General features: G+C 40.9%; 1 protein-coding gene across 4 annotated transcripts in view; it reads left to right on the forward strand.

Annotated features, from left to right (window-relative positions):
* The first annotated feature begins 4060 nt into the window (after positions 1 to 4060).
* The window catches only part of LOC112982189 (myotubularin-related protein 12), a 34455-nt gene continuing 15204 nt past the window's right edge, over positions 4061 to 23311 (forward strand). Inside the window, exons 1-8 of one of the 4 annotated variants that reach the window (XM_064502525.1) lie at positions 4061 to 4373; positions 12204 to 12258; positions 13499 to 13638; positions 15486 to 15558; positions 16785 to 16915; positions 18104 to 18197; positions 20602 to 20725; positions 21879 to 21954. In XM_064502525.1, coding sequence (XP_064358595.1) covers positions 4314 to 4373; positions 12204 to 12258; positions 13499 to 13638; positions 15486 to 15558; positions 16785 to 16915; positions 18104 to 18197; positions 20602 to 20725; positions 21879 to 21954 — 753 coding nt within the window. In that variant the 5' untranslated portion in view covers positions 4061 to 4313. Of the gene's footprint in view, positions 4374 to 12203; positions 12259 to 13498; positions 13639 to 15485; positions 15559 to 16767; positions 16916 to 18103; positions 18198 to 20601; positions 20726 to 21878; positions 21955 to 23311 lie in introns of those variants that run through there. The other 3 variants (XM_064502524.1, XM_064502526.1, XM_064502523.1) reach the window with 3 other exon arrangements.

Genomic DNA, 23311 nt, shown 5'->3' on the forward strand with positions numbered 1-23311 from the left:
GGGAAGGGTCAGATTAATTCTGCGTGTACTACAGAAATGCTGAGATTTCCAGGCCTGAGGCAGACTGGTCAGGGGGACTGGTCAGCTATTCTGGTAATGCCCAGACAAGGATAAAACAAGAAAAACCTTCAAATTCTACCCAGATAGCTTTTCTGGGCAGAAGAAGAGGATCAGGAAACCTTGACATTGGTAACTTTTTGTGCAATTCTCTTTCCAGCTGCTACTTCAAAATCTTTGCCTGCGTCGCCGTTAGAAGGGCATTTTCTGAAAGCAGTCGCCAGCCCTGGACCCGGCCATGGTGAGGGCCCAAGGGGCTGCACAGCGACAGTGTCCTCCCACCGATGATCTACCCCCCGGGACGGAAACAGCACATGTGTCTCTGCCTATTCAGGTCTGCAGCAGGGCAAAGCCTCCCTTTATTTTCTTTAAAATGAGGAAATAGGGAGTATAAACTTAGATGTAGTCATTCATGTTTGCTCAACACTCAGGAATGGTTTTTAACCTTTAGTTTATGTATTAACCCACCCAGCCTACACCAAAATGCTCACAGCACAGAGTGACCCGCACCCCCGCCCATCCAGATACCCTTGGGACTCTTAAAGGCGCTGGGATTTGCAAAGTGTAAGGGAAGCACAAGAGAGCAGACAGGACACCTATGTCTATGTGGACCTGCATGAACAGCTGATCTCAAGCTGGACTCAGTAGTGGCCAGGATCAAATCAGGCTCCTTTCTGGATCTCCTTCCTAGGAGTCCTGAAGTGTTACGGGAAGGTAGTTCTGCCATCGCAAACAACTGAATTGACAGATCTTCGACTTGACTCTAGACCTGATTTGGAAGGAGGCACATGCAGATCCCTCCAAAGAGTGTCTCTGCCTCCCCAGCAGAAGTGTTGCCACAGCACCGGTTTTAGAGGCTTGGCTCGGAAATGGCCCCAGGATCAGAAAGGCAGAAATGCAGAATAAAGGCCGGTGGTTTCCCAGAGCCAGGGCAGCCCTGAGGAGGAGCACTGCCAGGAGGGAAAACGTGAAATACAATTTGTTGCAGTTAAGAGGATCCCTGAAAGAAAACTGATAGGAAAGCCAAAAATGGCTCCTTTGTGGCTCCCGTCCATCAGCCATTCCCACCAAGGCCTGGGCACAGCTGAGAATTCAGCCCAAAGAAATACTCAAATTAATGGCATGTAAGATTTTTAAACAAAAAAATCTCCCTCCATGGGAAGAGCAGGGTTGGTCTGTGAAATTCCCTCCTGCAGAACGCTTTAGAGGTAAATACTGTGATTATATTTTTAGAAAGAATGCAAAATATCATGAGTGGGCTTTAAAAAAGCCCCAATAAACTGGGCGCATTGAAATGCTGTATGTTCTTCACCCATCACAGACAAAGTAGAGTCTGACTTTTTTCAAAGTTTTCCTCTTCTGCACTTGTATGACTGTCACTGACATAAATTCACAATTAAATAAAAGTAAAATGATGACAGAAAGTCCTTGGAAGCCTGCACAGTAACATAGGAAGATGGCTTGTATTAATACAGAATCCTGGGAACTTCTATTTGCTGTAAAAATGATTAAAAAAAAAAAAACTTCCTTAGTGATGAGACAATCCCAAATGATACAGCAACAAACTCCCATATGCGCATTTGGAAAAATGTTAATGAGTAAAATCACTGGAGGAAGAGAACACATCAAATAACACAAAATTCATAAGTGAGAGGCGGGAGATGACTGCAAGTGGGGTACAGAGACAGCAAGAGGAAGGGGGGCACTCACAAGGGCTAACTTTAGACTAGTAAAGCTGATTTCCTAAGGTGCCCTGGACACAGCGCAGGCTCTGGAGGCTGTTTCTGAACAAGAAGCTTTTTTGGTTACCCTGATTACCTTCAAAAGGAGCCATTTTTTTCTCCACTATCTATGGAGGGACTCTAAGGAGAGGTTAGGTTGCTGGGCTGAAGTTGGCTTTTGTGAATACTCCTCAAAGACACTTGAGACTTTAAAATTAGAGAAAGGGAGCAGAGCGTGCCCAGAGCTCACTCTGTGGAAGACAAGGTCACTAAAGCCATCGGTGCTCTGTAACTTGCTGGGGCATCGAGTATCTTCGGGTTGCAGCAGGCCTTTTTAGCCACAGATGTACTTGTCTGAGGTAAGTTGACTTGCACGCGCAGTAGCTTTGCTTCTTCCGTTCTGCAAGCTTGCAAACGCTCCCAGATGAGGCTGGGACCTCACCATGTGGCCCTCAAATTCCTGAAAAGAGCTTCAGATCTGCCCCAGCGGGTTCAACCCTGTACCGCTTGGCAGCCTGGGGAGCAAAGCAGGCGAAGGAGCACGTCCCACTCGCCAACTCTGGCCTAAGTACCAGCTACTGCACCCTGCCAAGGAGCGGACGGGGGGCTAAGGGGATATTTTGTTGATGCAGAACGGCAGCTACATTCAGTTAACTGGGTTTCTTGGTTGTGGGGCTTTTTAGACGAGATGCTGAAAAATGAATTCCCATGTGCTATGTGGGAAGTAGAGCTCCTATTGCACTCTCCATCGGAGTTAAAAGAGTTTGGCCCACTGTCAAAACATCCCTTCTTCTTTGTTACATGCTCTGCCAGTAAATAGCTCCTTTTTGCCTTAGCCTGCTGTAAGCTTTAGGGAATGCTTGGAGGTAATCCTGCTGTTGCCACTGTAACTTCATATATTTTAGAAGATATTTTATCCTGCTACTCCCTTTTCTTGTGTATTTTAATACACTGGAGAACACGGAGGCGCTGTCCCAATATTCCCCTGACCCTTGATTTGCACCAGTGTCATTTCATGGACTGTACTTTTGACCTATGCAGCTGAGATCAGGTCTAATGTAAAAGAAAGATGTGGAAGCAGCTGCAGAGCAAAGCGTGAGAGCTCGTCTGTGGGGGATGGCGCTCCAGAACTGCCGTTGCTGGGAGGCTACACATGACAATTAATCCCTCAGTTTTCCTATTTTCAGGCAGAAGATCATTAAACTGAAAGACTGCTCATTCTGCGAGCCCGAGATTGAAACAAGGGAAATGAATTTATTTCTGAATTACAATAGTTACTTCAATTTATTTTTATAAATGCTGTCTCATAACTCTGTGTTCCTCTTTTTCCTTCCTTTTAGTTTTCCTGGGACCAAGTCTGGAAGAAGTATTATAACAAAAAGAGGAGGGGAACACGATAGTTGCTTGTCATTCATCTTCAAAGGAGCTATTGATTCTCATGTCCCATGGTCTATTAAAATTTGTATCGTATGTTTTATTTTTGGTAAAAATATTTCCATAAAGTCAACTTCGCATGCAAACTGTCAGCGTGGCTTCCATCCGTCATTTAAATTGCTGGGCAGTCTTGCTGTGCTGCGGCAGGCAGCTCACAATATTTGTATTGTTCTGTATCTGGAAAAAGGCTAAGCCTTTAAGCGTAACCTAGATACCTGGCAAACCGACTTATTTATTAACGGCTCTGATTATACAGTGCCCCAAGACGACATTCCAGAGAGGCTGCGGCCGTAATGTTTTGGACGGGGAACTTCTCGGGACGTATTAGCACTTGGAGAATGACTCTAGTTTATTTTATGTTCTTTGCCTGCATCCTGCCCTAAGGAAAACAGCGTCCCGATGTTTTCCTTGGATTTTACTGGCCATGGAGTTTTATTTTGGGCACGCACGGATGCACTGTGGGTGTTTTGCAGCCGAGTAACAGCACAGTGGAGGATCTAAACAGAGCGATGGCCTGAGCAGACAGCAGGCAGAAGCGGGCAGGCTTCACCGTGAGGCCAAAAAGGTGCCGTTAACCAGAAAAAAAAGAGTGTGGTGGGAACCCGCTGAGCGAGGCCCCGCAACGCCCCGGCTGCGCTGCGCCCCTGCCCCGCTGTGCTCCTCCGTGCCGCGCGCAGATCCCCCCGCGGCCGCCGCGCGCCGTCGGCGGGGGCAGAGCCGACAGCGCCCCGCGGCGGCCGGGGCCGCGCCGCCATTGGCTGCTCCTCGCCGGGAGGGCGGCGGAGCCACGCCCCCGCTGCCGCGGAGGGGGCGGGCGGGCGAGTGAGTGACAGCGGCGCTGCCCAGTGGCGGCTGGCGCGGTGGGGGCGGTGCCCCAGAAATGGCCGGCGGCGCGGGGTGCCGCCGCCGGGCCGGGGATGGGTGGGGCCAGTTACGTGCGCCGGATACCGCCGTCCGCGCTGCTGCCGGTGCCGCCGCCGCCGCGGCCCCCCCCGTCCCCGCCACGGCCGCGGGCTCGCTGAGGAGGAGCCCTGGGACGTGCTGCCGCCGGCGGCCGGCCCCGCCGCGGGCTCCTGGGGCGGACGAGAGGCGGCTGGAGCCATGTTGGGCAGCGGGGCCAAGGCGGCCAAGCCCTCCTTCGTGTCCTACATCAGCCCGGAGGTGCGCGGTGGGGGGGGGGGGGTGAGGGGGGCGCCGTGTGGGGAGCGGGGCGGCGGCGCCGGGGCTGCGGTGGCCGCGCCTCCGCGCTGCGGGGTGTTTCCCGGCGCATCTCCGCCTCGGCGGGGCGGAAGCGTCCGGCAGGGAGCCGCGTCGCGCCCCTGGGGCAGCGGGGCCCGGCCGGGCCGCGGCCGGCGCCCCCCTCGCCGGGGTCGTGTCGGCGGCTGCGAGGCCCGGCCCGGCCCCGGGGGCTGCCTCGGGGGCTCTCGGGCTGAGGGTTTTCCGGTGCTTTATTCGAGTTGCTTTTTTTAAGGTGTGAGTGGAGAGTAAAGCTGTCATTGCACCCATTCAGCCCCTGCCGCTTTCTGGAGCGGTTTCTCGGTTTAGTTCAATATTTTCAAACTCCTTATTTCTAATTCTTCTCCAGCAAAGCCTGGGCCTCTTTCCTCAGCAGTTTAATGTTGAAATTGTGAGTGTGCATGTGTTTCGTGTGTGCTTTCTGCTGTTCTGTGCTTATTTATGCAGCCCCCGCCGCTGGTTTGGTTGGAGTGGCTTTAGTTCAGCTCGTGGGGGTCGTCTGCTTGCGGGCGGCGATGGTTCGGTGTGCGCTGTTGCTTCCTGAAACCGACCCTCTCTGGGCTTAGCTTAAGTTCTTGGAGTTCAGAGTCTTGGAGTAACTTTTTGGGAGGATTTGTCTTCAAAAAAACTAGCCATTTTTGTCTTGCTGTTCTTCAAAATTCTTAATAATCTGGGGCAAACTGGTGCTTCTTGGTTGCTCAGCCCCCTTCATAGCTGCTTAAAAGAAAATATTTTCCTTATCTTGTCAATTAGCATGGAGTTTGCCACTGTGAGGACCTTGGGGAATCTGCTCTCTATTTTTCACTGAGTCTGTGAAACACCGATGTAGAGTTGTATCAGCCCATTTAAGTCAACTGCACTGTTCAAAACTTGTTTTGTTATTTTGTGGTAGCAACTCTGTTTTCATATGTTACTCAGTCCTAGTGACTTTTAGCAGTTTACCTTTTAAAAGCTTTCTGAAACTCCCTTCCTTATCCTTATCAATGAAAATACGTATAAACGGTAGCTACAAAGGCTTCTTGGGTCATGTAAATTGACCCCACTCAATTTGTCTTTTGCCTCAGGAAAGTGTTTGCCTTGTACAAATGTGCAAAAAGGTCTGGGGAGTGAGTTTTGCGAAGGTAAGAACTTCGCTTGTTGGGCCGGATGTTCAGGCAGGTTTTTAAATAGCCTCTCTGAAAGATATCCTGCATGTTTGCTTAAGTGGGGAGATGATTAAAGCTGACTGAAAAAAGGGTTGATGGAAAAAACGTACCAGTCAAATATATGCAATGTGGTAGGGTATCAAGTAATAGAGTATTTTAACTTGTTCATAAGTGTGGTGGTGTAACTCTTCAGCTATGATCCTGGTGGCTGCAGGAGGAATAATTGAGGAACTTTAAACTGGAAGATGAAGCTTGTAATGAAATATCCTGATGTATCAAGACACTGCAGTCATTTGCTTTTTATGTACTAATATTGTTCTTGCCCATCTTCTTGATGCACTTAATTTAGGAATTTCACAGGCTCTTGCCATAAAAAGTTTTAGATACAGGACTGACTTCTGCTATAATTGCAGTCTCCTTCTCAGTTTCAAAAGTTTAATAAAACTGAAGTCAGATGTGACTTGTTAAGCAACAGAACCATGATACAAAGCAACATGGCAGTGTGATATGCTGCAGTCCTTGCTTGCAACCTTCAGAGATTCACTGGGCACATACTTTCCCTTGTTTGTCTGGAAAGTTGTTTGTGACATTAGGCTGCTGCTGCTCCTAGAGTAGGGCAGCGATGCAATGAGAAAGGTGTAACAGGCACCCCTGACTCTGTTAAAGCCCCAGCTTGTTTAGCCTCCAGTAGTCCATCTTCAAATACCTGAGGGACACACTAGTAATGTTCAAAAAAGAAAAAGTTGATTTTAAACTGCTATTGCTGTGTTTTTTGCTCTTTTTAATATGAAGAGAAATAGGAATCCTATTTATGTTCATATGCAGCAAGATAAAAGTAAGGTGTGAACAGAAATGCTCTTTATTAAAGGAACGGAAATGACTTGTGCTGTGTTTCCCAGAGCGTCTGGAAAAGCTGAATTTTTGACATCTGACTAAATATAACCTAGTTATGCTCTGCTTTATGGAACCACAGATCAATCAATGGTCTGTTAAGAGCAAGACCATAGGATGTTGATATTAATGACACATTTCCCTTCAGGACAGACTTGGCTACCCTGCAGGAAATGAGGGTGAATACTAGGGTATAAAAGTCAATGTTTTGACATGTCTGATCATCGACTAAGGATATTTGCCTGTGGAAGCATAGAAAATTTGAAATAATTTATGGTTCTTGCTTCTAACCTCTAAATGCTGTTTTGAAGTGTTAAAGGCTAACAAGATGGATCATATTTTCCTTAAGTTGACCTCAATTTGAAAAAAATTGAGGTGTTAAATGTGCTTTGAAGCTTAATGTTGTTTTTTGTGTGTACATTCATAAAAGTGACATCCTCCACATTTATTCTTCCTAGGGTGTTAGGTTTTTGTATTAGGCCTTAAATGTTAAAAAAAAAAAAAAGAAAAAAAAAAAAGAAAAAAAAACCCCAAAAACAAAAACCATGAACTACATGGGAAGGCTGCAATCCATTGCTTCTCGCTTGTGAATTGTGGAAGCCTGCTCCATATAACTTCGGAACAGCAGTAATGTTGCCTGGTTGTTGCTTTGTGGAATCAGAGCATTTTTGTGTCAGGGAAGGGATGGGGGTGAGACACAAAGCAAGCTTGGAAAGCAGTCCTTGCTGCCGCTTATTTGGTAAATGCAATCTTTGCCCTGTACAGAATATAGACGAAGGTTAGGAGCACACAGGAGTTCATGTTCGGCTTGATGCTGCTCATCCCTGCAATCCTAAGTGCCCCTCAGGACACTCAGTTTTGAGGGCAGCTTTCATAGCTCTTGTGCTTTCTCTCAAGTCTTTCATTCCTGTTAGCTGATAACTACTGTAATTATTTGTTCCTTGTATTTCTTGGTACAATAGCACAGATTTTGTTGTTGTTTTTAAAATAGTATGATCTTCTAGATTAGAGTGATGGAATTGAAGTGTGGTATGATGAATAAAAGTTGCAAAAGTAGACAGCTGGGCACTGAACTGGAGTGGGGGAAGCAAGGAACTGAAGTCAGAGGAGATGGACAGAACAATGTAAGGAAAGAGGAGAGATTAAAAGATGTAACAACAGACATGGAAAATGTGCTATGATCTAATGGGCCACTGGATAATGGAGCCAAGAAAGGAAGGAAAACAAGCATTTAGAGATTATTTTCAGCACTGTTTTTGATTAAAATGTAGTAAGTATCTCTTCTGGATTGTATGAAATGCTAGTGTAAGATTTGGATTGATGGAGTAATAGTCTTTCAGAAAATACGAAGTATGTATTTAGGTTTGCTTCTGAATGTTAAGCATGTGGACAGGTATTACCTTTTCTGTATGAAATGCCAGTGTAACTGTTTAAAAAAAATTTTGATTTTTATTTTACTCAAGAATATTGTACTCATTTGTTTGAGCACTAGTAGTTCACAAATATTTTGGTTTACAATTTGATGTTTACAGTTGATAAAGATAAATGTATGGTTAAGAAAGCTGTTAGTCCTATAGTGAAGTATGGTTAAATAAGAAAAAGCTGAGATTCAGGGCAAGCATCACCATGATGTAGAACTTCCTTGTGGCTAAATTAGTTATGAGAACTATATTAGTGTTAAAACATCTTGTATTTTCACAGCAGTGCTATCTGCTGTCAGCCTTGAAGAATACGTGTTTCAGATAGTGCTCTTGAAACCTTGGAAGTGATAGCTGTTTCCTTCATGGCTTCAATCTAACAAACATTTTTCTTCAGTATGTTTACTAAAAATCTTGTTTTCCACTGTTGGAACTACCTCTAGCAGAAATGCCTGGCTATGGGCAAATGGAAGAGTTACTCTGGGGTACGGTAGGCTTTGAGCTTGCAGCATGTCACTCTTAATTTGTAGTAACAGACTGAATACACAGCCTCTCTGCTGAGTGATAAGCAATATCCTGTTTCAGTAGGCCTATATAAATATTTTGCAATATTGATTCAAAAAATTCTAATATTTCCAACAAGATCAAAGTAGTCTGGATGCTAACATGCAGGAAATATTGTTTCCCTTTTTTCTCCTTCTCTGTCTACAGTTGTTTATCGCCCTGTGGAGTGGGATGTGAGGAATTTTTGTCTATTGTGATGAGGCTCTAGGACAAAGAGTGGGAATCCCTTGGGATCCTCTCCTGCCCTACCTGTTAGGACCCTGTTAATAAAGCATAAGTGCTACTTGACCTTACTGCCTTATACTTCATGTTGTCACATGTGTCCTCTCTTCTCTGCTTCAGTGCTTGGAAGAAGAGTCTCCCCAGACAGATTTGGAGAATAAACCTAGTATTTTTTCAGGGGAGAGCCTGAGTGCAGTCCTTGGTACTGCAGATTATGCAGCTGTTTCCTGCACTTGGGGACTGAATCCATGGGGGTCAGCACACCCAGAGCGGAAGAGGCAAGTTTTCCCTTAAGAAAACCAGTTTCTCAACCATGATGTTTGCCTGTATTGAAGCAGAGTCTGCCCAGAGTGTGGCTTTTCCTCTCCCTGGCTAGAACAAGGGAGATGACAGGCACTTTGAGACTATCATCTTGCTGTCCACTGCAGTTGGCTTTGGACTAAAAGGGTGGTAAATGATAAATTAGCATGGTGTGACATTGTCAGAATGCAGTTTTGGTATGACTTTGTACTCTGTACAGTTAGAATTGATAATCATTGTCTGCCACTGTTTACTAAGGTGTCCTGGAAAAATGCATGCAGTACAAGGTAAGTACCCAGGTGGGAAGCTTACTCTTCTTTTGAGTAGTGTCCTCTGGCTGTCTGCTCATAGATGTTGCTGATGATAGGGTTTCCTATGTTGTACCTTGAGTAAGAAGTGTGAAGTGCAAAGCAGCAGTAGCTTAGGGCATCCAGAAAGGAGAAACTACAGATGAAGAATATAGAGATGCACATGGCTTTTGATGACTAGCTTAGATAGCAAGTGTTTGCAGGCTTAACTTCAAGTGGTCAAAGGGTGAAGTTTCCTTAGGTCTGAGGTGTTTGGTGCTGTTGACAGGGACAGACTTGCTCCTGCTGCATATGTTGCAGCTCTTCTGTGCTCGTGTGACCTGTTGATGAGCCAGTTCTGCTAACAGGCAAAAATATAACAAAACCAAACCCTAAACTAGCAGAAGTAAAAAGCTCCCAGCAGAACTTATGAACTAAATTACCTCAGCTTGTAGCCAGACAGACTTGTGTGCAAACAGGTGGGGGTGGTGGGTATAGACTGTATGATGGCAATTAAAAGGGTGTTGAGCATCCAGCTTAGAGGCAGCAGGCTCTCAAGTCAGTCTGAAGACCCATGTATTGTTCAATACTGTTCCATCTTTTTTTCTACAGTATTTCAGTAGGTAAAGAAATACTAGCTGAACTTTTGGGTTCCTACACAACTTGCACTGACACATGGGGAGTTAACAACTTTTCTTCATAACGATCTTAGCTTTCTGTCTTAAAAGAACAAATATAAATGTAATATCTATAGAACTGTAGACATTTAACACATTGTTATCTTTCCTTGGAAAATGAGATCAGTGAAATGGATTCTTCAGCAATGTTCAGCTATTCATTGCTTGCATTCTAACTCTCCCTAGTGAATATGTAGGAAAACTAAAATATTTACACTTTATTATGGGAATAGAAATGTTGACTTTCAAGTAGAAGGCTCAGTTCTTTGAAACTGTTGTATGTTACAGGAATTCTTCCATTTGTGTGTGTTTTTTGTTAAACAGTGAAATTAGTTGTTGGGTTTTTTAGCTGATCTGTTATACATATGACTAAGATCTTTATTCTGCTATGGCACTATTTTAATTAAAAGCTTAACTCCTTTCAGGAAATGGCAATTTAATTTTTAATCAAAACCCAAATTTTTAAAAATGGGTTGCTTCTATGAAACTTGTTATGGAAAATTTCACTTCATTTTAACAAATAGAAGTATGTTCAGAGAACTTCTCTGGCATCAGCTATTTTTCTGCTCTAGAGTTGTCTGCCAGCACCAGTTGGCAGGCTCTGAGTAAAGTGATACTTAATTTTAATTCTTAAATTGATATGAGTAATATATGTACACATAGCAGTAGGAATCTCTTATGGTATCTCCCAAATTAAAGGCCTAATGGGAAATAGTATACTACTTTACTATTCTGTAGTAGTGATATTATGTGGCTTGTGAGTGAACCATGTTGTATTTGGTTGCAAATAAATGGTGACAGCAGAAGGTGTAGCTATAAAGGTATTAGTAAACCCATAGTTTAGCTTAGAGCTACCAGGGGCCAAGGTGTAACATTGGGAAAACTTGCATGTGTTCCTCCTCTGAATGCAGCAGTGTTCAGTGTTAGCCATGGTGTGTTTTGGTTTTTTTATAGTAACTTTAGCTGAAAAGCATGAACTTTGCTTTAACTTACTTGTATAAGGTCCAGATTTTAGAGTCAAAGGCAGCAACTTGTGTTTTGTTCTCTGTATTAGCTGCCAACTGTGGTTACAGATTTCTTCAGGACATCACTGCTATCACTTTAGAACTGTTACCTCTCTCCAACCCATCTTGGAAGTCTCTGCTTTCATGCCCCAGTCTCCTGGTGTTTTTAGTGTTGCTATGCGGCCTTAAAACTTTGTTTGGGTCCTCAGAGTTTTGAGAACAACTAATTATATGAATGGCATAGGGAATTTTTATGCCGCCAGGGACTTCTGCAACTCTGAAACTACCAAAACTGTTATTGCTCAAGTCTACTTTTGATAGATTGCCTTGATTTGCAGTATCTGACTTTGGACGCTGGTAGCAAGCTAATTTTAGTCATCTTACTGCTGTGGCCTTGGGGCAGCGGGTTGTTTCCAGTTAACTATTAGTTTTCCACAGAGACTCTGATGCATGTGAAATGGTTCTGACCTGGAGGAGGAAGTTCAGAACTGGCTGAGCAGGAAGGGTGTAGCGTGTCCTAGTTTAAATAGTCTTTCAGCTGGAGATTTTGCCCTAATTGTCAGTGCCACAAACCTAGAATAATTGATACTGAGAGTTTAAGAGGCTTGTTTCGTGCAGCTTGAGTCCAGAATCAAGAATATCCTATGACTTCTTTTACCTCTTGACTTTGAGATTCTGAAATCCTTTCCCCTATGGTGTTAGTATTGCTGTTTAAGCAACTTGCATACTTTGATTGGAATAATACACAAGAAAATCAAAAAAATAATGAAGTACAAAGCTTTAAAAATTGTGAAGGATGTATTGGAAACATGGCAAGTCATCTCTGAGCTGTGTGGAGAAGCTTGTAAATGAGCTTTGGGACATGGAAATGTAACTCTGACTTTAAACTAATCCATTTACTTGCACTAAAGGAACTGAGTAGCATCTGTAATGCTTTTGTTTGTCTGTTATGTATGCAAACAATGCATTTCCTATTTTTGTGTTCAGAACTGCATGACTGACGCTATGGACTGATGCTATGTCAAAACATTAACTTAATTATTTAGCTGTAGACTACTGACCTTAAGTGATTATCCCCTTGGAGTAGGAAAGGAGCGTATTGCAAACTGAAGTAACTCTTATTAATTTAAATGTTCCTATTTGCTAGAATATGAGGAATTGGAGAGAAGCTGTTATTACAGGAGTGTTATTTACAGCATGTATTGAAGCAAGATCTTTGCAAAAAAGTAATGACTCTTTCTTTCTAGGAAATACACATAAAGGAATCCATAGAAAAGGAAGTAAATCCTCGCTTGTTACCAGGTAACTGTTGTATATTTAGAATTAGAATTTTAAACAAATCATGTAAATATGGTTGTATGTATTCTCATCTGTTTGCTTCAGCAAACACTCAAGTGACATCAGTGTCCTGAGTAGTAAAACAGGTTTGGGAGTAAGTAATCACACAGGTTGAAGGCATTATATGCCTGTATTTGCATGGATTGTTATAAAAATTAGTTTTCACAAATTTTTCAGAGTACAGTATCTTTGAGTAACCTGCATTTGGAGAACTGTCTATACTTTAGTCTGCCTTCTTTCTTAAAGAGAAAGTAGGGGTTGTTTTTTTTGTCCTGGACCAACAGACAGACCAGTAGAAACTTCAAGTTATGTTGCTTTGCTTCTACTTTGAGTTATTTAGGCCTTTGTATGCTTCGTTTGCTGTTAAGATTTTTAAAATTTACAACTTTTTATTAGATTTTCCTAAATACTGCTAGTGCTCTCCAAGTTCAGGAAGGATGAGCTTACTGTTACTCACATAAAATACAAGCAAAGCTTAGAATCATAGTAGTGTTCTTTTCTGCAATTCTTATAAAAGGCTGCAAGTCCAGCTCTTTGAGCCTACTAAAACTTGTCTTTGAAGTAAATACTTTCTTAAACTTGAAGTTCAGTTTCTCTTAACTTTAAGATATGAGCTTCACAGACCACCATTTATGCAAAAATTTGTTTGAGGACTTTAAAATGATCCTGGAACCTGTAAAAAGTAGCATCTTTGGTCAAAGCTATGAAAAAGTAACCATGATGCATTTGTAACAGTCAGCTAACAAATGTGTCAGCATTCTTAAGAGTTTGGCAGTAAGGAAAATCAGAAATGTTTCCAGCTTGTTCATTTACCATGTTACCTATTCCTCAGTGGGATCTGGCTTTTTTTGAGTAGGTGCTTGTATGGTGACTCTTTTGATTTGTAACTCCAAGCATTTTTCTCCTGCCACTTAGATGAGGTTGCAGTATGGATGCTTCTGGTCATTGCATTCCTAACCATGTTCGTTTGAACACTACATAACAGTTTTCAGACCATCCTAAGTAATGGTGGTAACCTGGAAGGCAACCAAGGTACTGATTTCAGGAGCCCCTTTAGTCTTGTCCTATAACAGTGATAATAAATCTTCAGGCATACAGTGCATGAGAAGCTGTCAGCAAGTTAATATTGGGTTTAAGCGGAATAGTTCAAATATGTTTTAATGTTGTCAGTTATGCTTCAGGCTAAATGTTTGTTTTTGTACAGGTGAACTGCTGCTTTGTGAGGCAAACACGGTGTACAAATACATACAAGAAGATGGGTCAAATCGTGGCACCTATGGGAAACTCATATGTACAAACTTCAAGATTGCTTTCCTTGATGAAGATTCTTCTTCAGATGATAATGTAGGAAGACAAGTCTCCTAGTTGTGACCAAACAGACTCTGAAGATGTAGTCTCTTGTGCTATATAATCTTTCTTTCCCTTACATAAGAAGAGAAACTGGAAATAAATCTATAGAAAACTTTAAAGGCCACAGAGTCATGTTAATCTATTCGCATCTGCTTTGTCTATATAGATCCATCCTCAAGCTCTAAAGACTGTTTCAGTTAAAAAAAAAAAAAAAAAAAAAAAAAAAAAAAGGTGCAAGCCTATTTTGGACCTTTACGGTTAAATGTAGTTTATAACTCTTGTGAGTTAGTAATTATATAAGGCATAAGTTAAAAGAATGAATTGGTTTAAAAGTTAAATGTAAAGTTTATTTAAACCCATGCAGCTTCCAATACTTCTTATCTAGCAGCAAAATTACAAAAGTGTGAATGCCACGTGTACTTCTAAGGCTGTAAAACATCTGTCTGACTTGACTTTGGGCCCCATCTGCAGAAGCATTTGGGGGTTCCACAAGACTGAGTAGGTAACTGTTCAGTGGAAATACCCTAGATAATTGTTTTTGCAGTATGGCTTAATAAATCTCTGATTTATTATGTTTAAAGTCAGCTGTTGCTAACTGCAAAAACATAAGAACTTGACACTATTGAGCTGACAGACCTTTTAAGGCCCCCACCACCACCCCCACACACTGCTTTTAGAAATGATTTGAATCTAGTTCTTTGTTCTAGATGTTCAAACTGAGTTGTCTTAAAGGGGAGAGGTAGTTTCACTCCTTTTTGGATGTGCTCAGGCATGCCTTAGTCTGGTCCATCCAGGTGATACCAGTGGAGGACAGCCTAGTATATGGCTCCCAAGAATGCAAAGTGGTCTTGACAGGGAAGAATGAGAAGAATGTGCTTTGAAGCACATAAATTGTGGTCAGAAGTTTCTAAGGGTAAAACTTCAGGGAGCTGAATGTTGAAAACTGAGGCTTCTGCAGCTGGATAAAGATTCTGAGTGGACATTCTGGAGTTCCCTGGGACAAAGCTCTAAAGCGCTTCCCACAGGTCACATGAGACTTATTCTAAACCTGGTAGTGACCTTGTTTTGTTCAATTGCTAACTTGTAAATCCTGGGTTGATAACATGTCAAGTCAACTATATTTTTCTTAACAAATGTTAAGTGTGAGTCACCTGTGCAGAGTAGCACAGACTTGGCAATAACTTGAGTAAGGTTAGCTCTATTCACAATTGTCTTCATGTAAAACTTAATTTGCTGATGTAGTATGCATCAGTCTTCTGATAGTAAAACTTAACATACTGGTGTATAACTGTGGCATTACTCAAATGTACTTTTTGTACACTGAATTCAGAGAGTAATAAACTGGAGGGAACTTTAATCGCTTGAAGTCTGACAGAACAATAGATGTTAGAATTGTTGTGCATGTCTTCATTTCACCCAGTGATAAATCTGACTGTTATGTTGGAATATTCTTGGGATACTTATGGTCTTAAGAGGCTTTCTATTTCCTGCCTGGTTCCCACAGCAAGGAAACTTATCATAAAAGGGCTTGGATTCCATCAAATTACTGTTTCCTGTTTATTGCAAGAATTCTAGTTTGGAAGCTGACCCTCAATAGAATTACATGCTTTGAAGTTACTTGAAAAGCAAAAACTCTTAACTGCCCACCTTGCAAACACAGTTGGGACCTTAAAATTTAAAAGGCAGGTGTAATTCATCTGTATTTTAATAACTGTTCTTCAGTGTTCTGCCTTGCAGAGCTTATAGGAAGTAAAGCTGATCTTAAAATATATACTGAATACTGGTGAAAAGGTGCTGCTGCTTAGTGGCATGAGACTTATGAGATTTTTTTCATGTTCTAGGAGCCACAATTCAAAAATAAGATCGTAGGAGAAAATGACATAACCCTGCAATGTGTAGATCAAATCTATGGAGGTAGGTTTCTCTTTTTTCCCCCCTTTTATTTAACATATCAGCATTAAAGATATTTCTAGATGTAGGGCATTTTTGTATGTCTACATCCTTTCTAGAAAACTGATAGCTTTCATTTTTTGAAACTTGGATTGGATAGTCTGGAAAAAGCAGCCACAGTTATGTATAATGACGAAATGACAGTTATGAAATCTGTCAAAGAACTCAGTTTCATCCCTCACGCTTGTCAAAATCTACTTTTTTGATTAAGTATCTTACTAGGACAGATCAAAACAATTGCTTCAAAAAGTGAATTGAGCCATGGTTAACAGCAAAGGAAAGTGTACTCTACAGTGTGTTTGGTTAAGTATGGTGCACAGGTCTCTCAGAAATAATTGGAAACGTTGGGATATGAAGAGTAACTTAACTTGAGCAGTTGCGCTGCAGAGTGGTTCAGGTACCAAATTCTCCCAAAATACCTTTTGTTTGTCTAAGGGAACTTTGTTTTATGAGATTCTCAATGTTTTCAAACTATCAAAGCAAGCTTTTTACTTTGCAAATAAATAGTGAACTCTGTGTTTTGCTGCAGGACTTACAGATATGCCTGTATGGCTAAAAAGTAAATGATAGCTGGGGGTAGTGATGTGTAAGCAGTAGGGAAGGCTTTAGTGAGAAGATGACATTTAGAGGAGTATTAGAGTATTATAAATTGTGGTGTGGGTTGATGGAGTGGACTAGGGAGAGACTAGTGGAGACTAGTTATGAGACATTGGTTTCTTGTACAGTGGCCTAGCTGCCAGCACTTCAGGATGTGAAATGATGCATTTTTAAACAGAAGGGTATGAAGGGTTCTCTTGAAGGCATTCTGGTGTAATTTTCAATTTAGGATGAACTCACAATTGCATGGGGACTTTTCCTTGGCCAAAAGTACTAAATCATGTTCTATTGCACAATAAAAATTCAGACTTGCTATGCAGCCTGAATTTGAACAGTAGTAATCTCTGAATAGCTGACTTGCTATAAGCTCAGTTTCTACCTTGTAGGAGGTAGACTGAGCAGGACCTTTTTGGGATGGATGGGATACTGAGTGTATAAGCACAAGAGCTTGTCAGCCTGTATGGTAGGATGGTTGTTTTGACTTGAACTTGAATTAAATTCTTTTCTTGAGGTTCTGGAAAAGATAAAGCTATTCCTGCTTGGCAAGTGATGGCAAAGTTCTCTTTGTTTATCTAGACTTTTTACTTCTGCAGTTTATGATGAGAAAAAGAAACTACTAACTGGACAAATGAGAAAATACCCAGAGAAACTAATTATCTACTGTAAAGACCTTAGAGTATTTCACTTCTGCCTCAGATACACAAAAGAAGAAGAAGTAAAAAGGGTAAGTATATTAACTTCATTTATTCATTTTTCATAAGCTTGATGTTGGGTGTTAGTTTAACTGTAGGGATGAGGGAAGGGCAAGAAGTTTGCTCTGAGAGATCTTGTAGTGTTTTCTGATCATTCACAATGAAGAGGGAAAGTAAAAGGAGGCTAGCTGATTTTTTTAGCTAAGTGTTCATTAAATGTTTTTATATATAGCAATTAAAAATCAGTTGCACTGACTCTTTCAAGAGAACTGGAGTTTGGGAGTACTACATGAAATTAGCCTCAGCTCAAGCAGACATTTAAAACTTTTGTATTTATTCGTGGTACTATTTTATTAGGGTTTGGCCTTAAACCTTGCTCATATGTCAGCAGTTATGTTTTTGAGAATGCGAGTTCTTTTGATGGATCAAGTTGAACTCCAAGCTGGGAGGCTAATAGCTTTAGTTAAATAACAATATGCAAAATAAGAGTTGTTCCACAAGTTTAACACATGTAGTGCTTCTTATTGAGTGGAGTAGGCATAGTATATGGCAAACAAGGGAAAAGGCTTTCTAAGAGTCAGGTTTTTAACTGTTGGGAATAGAACCCAAACTCCTTGATTGAGACTGTACTCATTTGTAAGACTTATAGGTGTCTTCTAGGAGAGGCATACCTCATGTGCGAGAACTTCAATTTTGACCTTGAGCAAAACTAAACCTTATCTAAAGGCCTACACCAATATGTAACTGGTGTCCAAGCTGACACAATGCAAACATGAAAATTTCTTGTTAGTATAAATGTCCTCCTAACAAATACATGAAAACTTTTCTGGCATTGAGAGAAGCAGATTAATGTTTGAAGTATAATAAAGTAAAATAATACTTCAGTAGTTTTACTTATGTGCACCTTTGAGACCTCATAGATACTTGAGTTTCTTTGAGTTCTGATATCCTAGAGAAACTTGAAAATCTTGATCAAGTATCAGCTGCTTCATCTCAATTTTTTGTAGTTCGTGTTCCTTCTTCCTTTCTAGTGGTAGTTCTGTGCAGTGTGCTAATGTAGTAATGCCTCTTCTGTAAATCAGATCTTTACTATCTTATTTTGTCAAAACTCATGGAACAGTTTTATACAGAACCTGGGAGAGGTGATTAAGGAGTTATGTTGTTTACATTGACAGTTTTATTCGTCCACATTTGGGTGTTAATTGTTGGTCCTTTCTTAGATCGTCAGTGGCATAGTTCACCATAGCCAGACACCTAAGCTGCTTAAACGCTTGTTTCTGTTCTCTTATGCATCAGCTGCCCCAAACAACACAGGTAAACATTTTTATATTTTTTAGGTTGTATTTGTTGCATACTCTTCTCTAAGCAGTCTGGGATATTTAGTATCTGAGTTTTTGCTTGTCTCATGACTCAAGTTAATTTACTTCATTTTTCACTTGTTATGCATTGTTAGACTTGCTGTTAAAAATCTCTAAACATTCTGCTGCTGATCTTCATGTACTTTAACACAGATGGACAGAAAAAATTGCAAAGAGTAGCAGCATCACTGGATTAAAAACTTACTGGAGCCAATCTGAAAGATGCTTAGCCTGTGCTCCTAATCAATGTGTTCTCATATCTTAAAAAAAAAATAAAATAAATTTTTTTTCCTCAGTATCTTTTCTATATTGTTGCAGTGAACTTCCTGCTCTTAAATGACAACTGTTGTGGCATCTGTCAGAAAGGACATCCCTTTTTGCCCTTACTTGCAGTCAATCTGCTTCTTCCAGACAGCTGCAAAAAAGGCACTGATTTGCATAGCAAGGTTCCAGTAGGTGTCTGACTTCCTTGCAGCTGATAGTTAAGTTATAACAGTCTTCCCACTTGATCAAACCTGGCTGAATAATAAAGTATGTTGTGAAATTTGAAGTTTTGTCAGTGCACTTTCTAGCACTTCATAGTTCTGAATTCAGCTGCAGCGATAGTGCTTTCTTAAATTACGGTCCTGATTGTTGGTGCGTCAGGAACACTTCCGCCTTTCACAGGGGGAAGTTTTGATGTACCCAAGGTGTTAATCATATTTCATAGAGTCACAAAATTCTGGAGACTGTCTGGTCCAACACCCCTGCTCAGAGCAGGGTCCGCTAGAGCAGGTTTACCAGAGTCATGTCTAGTTGGGTTTTGAGTATCTCAAAGGATGGAGACTCCACAACATGTTTCAGTGTTTGACTGCCCTGACAGTGGAAAGGGGTGTGAGTGGTGGGTTTTTCATGTTTAAATGGCATTTTCTTTATTTCAATTTGTGCTCATTGTCTCTTGTCCATTCACTGGATACCACTGAGAAGAGTCTGGCTCAGTAGTCTTTACTCCCTCCTATCAGTTACTTATGCACATTAATAAGATGGTCCTGAACCTTCTCAAAGCTAAAGAATCCCAGCTTGCTCAGCCTCTCATCAATGTCAGATTGACCAAGCCAATTCATCTTAATGGGCCTTTGCTGGACTCACTTCAGTCATCTCATGTCTGTCTTCTGCTGGAGAGCCCAGCCCTGTCACAGTATGTGGTCTCACCAGCACTGAGTGGAGATGAAGAATCGCCTTCCTCAACCTGTGGCAATGCTTTTCCTAATGTAGCTGAAGAGTATGTTGGTTGCCTATGCTGCAAGGGCATGTTGCTGCCTCAGGTTGTGGCTTCAGCTGTAACTGGTGTTCAGTTTGAAACAAACATCAGAAAGATAGTAAGCTTTTTCCAGGTAGAGACTAAGAAAATGCAGAAGCCTAGTCTCTATAGCAACATTGAAGTGTTTTGCTGAATTCTATCATATTTTAAATCTTCTGTAATAAATGCCTAGTTCTTATTCTTTGAGCTTTCTACAGAGCAAACCAAGTAGACTTCAACAACTGATCTTGTCTTTTATAGTCTGTCCTTCAGATCTGAACTTGTCCCTTACAACTCTGCAACATCATTCTGTATTTCCAGCTGTACATTCTTCATCTACCATATCTTCTCACTGTGGAAAGTTTAAACTTGCTGTTGTATCTTCCATGGAAACTCTAGCTCTTTGTTTTTTCAGCATCAGCTGATACTGTAGGATACTTAATTACGATCAGTGTCTAAAGCTATTGACTTCATGAATTATATGGTTTTGATATGTGTGGCTAAATTAACCTGATGTCATAATTGTTGTTGAGATTGCTAAATGGAAATACAGGAGAAAAATCTCACTTGAGAAGACTGAGACCTTAATCAACTTTCCATTCTTATCAAGTGCCTGAAATGTTCTGTTCAGTGCAGAACTCTTATCCATGATGAAAGCATAAGCATTAAATAAAATGGGATATCTGAATTGCAGAGAGACTTCTTGTATGGTTGCCAGTTCCACCCTTAAGTGTGTATAATCAGATGCCAGTCAGCTACACCAGTGTACACAGCTATTTGCTATAGAGTATGTGGAGTTTTAGGCTAGATGTGAAGAACTGTGTGGAAGTTCCATAAGGCCTAGTTAGTGTCTGTAGGAGAAGCTTTTCTTGAAATTATTAGTGGAAGCAATAGTTGATGGAAAACATTAGAGATCGGATGGAAGCAATGTGTTGTACAAATGTATTTTATCTTAGGTTCAAGACTCTGTACACAGGAATTTTTGTTTACTTACCTTTAAGTGGTTACTTTTCATTAGGCATACTTTCATGTTAGCAAGTAACTAATACTCTGCAAAACTAATGTAACTGATGTCTGACAGATGGAAGAAACCAAACTGTGATGTTTGATACTCTTGAGGACTGGCGTGATGAGTTGGAACGGACTAAAGGGAATGTGAAATATAAAGCAGTAGTCACCAATGAAGGCTACAGAGTCTCTGAAAAGTAAGCTTGTCCTGGCTAATAGTAAACTCTTGATATATATCTCATTAGTATCTGTAAAAATTAATGCTCAGCATTTAAGGTAGCACTATACTCCTTTGTGGATACTAGTTTCTATTTTTTTAATAGAAAAACTTGGCTTGGGACCTCAGGAGGTCATCTTCTCCACTGCCCTGCTCAAGCTAGGCTAACTTCAACATTAGATTAGATTGCTCAGGGCCTTGGTCAGTCAAGTTTTGAATATCTTTCAAGATGGAGAATACCACCTTAAATGGTACAGGAAATATGTGGGTCTAGTAGGCACACTGTGACATAGCTTTATTAGTCAGGGTGAATTTTTGCTAGTCCTGTACTTTTACTCTGACAAAACTCCAAGTTACATGCAGCTGAGTTACTCATGCTTTTTTGTAATAAAAATAACTGGTTTAAGGTATATCTGCAAAAGTGCTAATGGAAGTTAAATTGCATCTTCTTTAGTGGAAGAGTAGAGATGCATAGTTTTGTCACATTCACCAAGTGGTATCAGTGATCTTTCAGAGGTACACAAGGCTTTGTGTAGTACCCATGTTTAATAACCAATTCTGAAAGACCTTGAAAACAAGGTTTAAAAATAGAACTAAATTTTAACTATTAATTGTAGAACTGTATTAGAGACCCAAGCTGAGGTTAAGTATGTAGTTGCTTCTGTGGGCCTTGAATGTAGGTAGTGCTGGCTGATAATAGGAACTGAGTTACACTAAATGATATTCTTTAATTTTGATGCAAAATACTTACAAGGCATGGAAACAAAATTGATTGTCTGATATTGTAAGGGTATCTTTGAAACTGCTGAGAGCCTGAGAGAACCAAAGCAGTTTTAAAGATCAGTCTCGGATGTTACAGTTAAATGTGGGACTTAATTGCAGCATTGGAAAGGCAGGAGAATGTTGCATTAAAAATAGTGAACAGCTCAAGAATGGGGAAAGAAAACCTTATCTAACTGAAAATAGAGGGAGGGTTTTGAGGATAACATAATTACCTAGTGGGAAAGATTTCTGTAGCTATAAGAGTGAATATATAATTAGCATGTGGGCTAGAACACTTGCCATCATTACAAGGAGCATGGAGACTGTTCTTTGTTCAGCTCTCAAGTAAAAGAAGCTTTTTGTCATCTTAGGTTGCCTTTGTATTTTGTTGTTCCTATATGTGTCTCTGAAGAGAGTATCTTGAAGTTCCAAGGCAGAGGCATTCCTGTAAGTATATATGCGCTGTGGAAGGATAATGGGAAATGTTACAGAGAAGGCCAAACTTCAGCTGGTGTTTTAGATGTTATTGCATTTTAACTTAAATTTGTTTTTAACAGTTGATACACAGTACACTAAATCTGTAGAAGGAGAAATAGATGTTGGAAGGAGAGGCACACACAGTTTTCCTGTATTTCCCTAAACAGTGTAAAGCAAAATACATGGCTTATTGGTTCACAGCCCCCATTTACTTATCAAATGTCTAATGTCCTATAGTTGCATATGCTACTAGTATGTCTTTCCATCTGCATCTTTAATGAGACTGAGTATCTGAGCATCTAGGTGATATGGGATGTAGGGCTTGAAATGCTATTTAGAAACTGAGTTGAAGACTATGCATGTGTGGATCTAGGTGAAAACCTCCAATTAGCTAGCTTGGGTATCAGTAATAGTAAGGTGGTGGTGATGCAGTATTCTTGCAAAGCCAAGTAGCCCAACTGAAAAACTAGTTCTACCAGTCTTAATGGAAAATGAAATTAAATATGCTCTTCTGCTCCCTGCAGCAAAGTGGCTTTGACTTCCTACGTAGCACTGCAGTCTATGAACTGGTAAGACAATGTAGGAACAAAGAGCAAAGAAATCATTTATGACACTTTACCTTAGTTGCTGAGTGTCTATCAAATTTGCCAATGAAAACAGTGTGCATTTCATGTTCTTAATTTAATTGGTCCTTGGTGAAGATATTGTCCTGCCTAATTTGGCCTTTCAGACAGTGAAGTTGAAAGTAGTTTGGTTGACTTGTTCTCACATAGTCAACATGACAGCTTACGGTGTCTGTTACGTAGGAGTAGAAGTGTGGTGTTTTTTTAAGCTTGGGAAGCTAGTGTCAAAATAAGCTTGGCTATATGAAGTCTGTTTGAGGTAGAAGTGAGGTGACAATATAGCCATTTCTTTCACCCTTGATGGTGGTTGTATGGTTTCTGCATCCTTCTGAGGTATGCCTCTTGACTAGTATAAGTTGGTAGCACAGAACTTTAACTTTCTTACTAGGTTTTGTAACCTGTCTGCAAACTATAGACTTATCCTAGGAAGTGGAAGCCACCCTGGATTCATTTCTCTTCTCCATGAGTAGCCTCAGACTAAACTTACTGATTCTTTTGGCAGTTATTGGAGAGAAACAAGGATGTATATAGGTGCCTGAGTCCTAATTTGGCTTCTGTAATTTTCCTGATGAAAGGGATGCTGACCTTAAGTTTTGAAGCAAGTTTAAAGGTCTGCTTGAAAGCTGCAAGCAGATGATGTGACTCAACAAATCCTTAGCAAGTATAAAGGAGATGAGGAGCTTTGTAGTTGCAGGTGTTTGTTG

Source organism: Dromaius novaehollandiae, chromosome Z, assembly GCF_036370855.1.
Source record: "Dromaius novaehollandiae isolate bDroNov1 chromosome Z, bDroNov1.hap1, whole genome shotgun sequence".
Lineage (NCBI taxonomy): Eukaryota > Metazoa > Chordata > Aves > Casuariiformes > Dromaiidae > Dromaius > Dromaius novaehollandiae.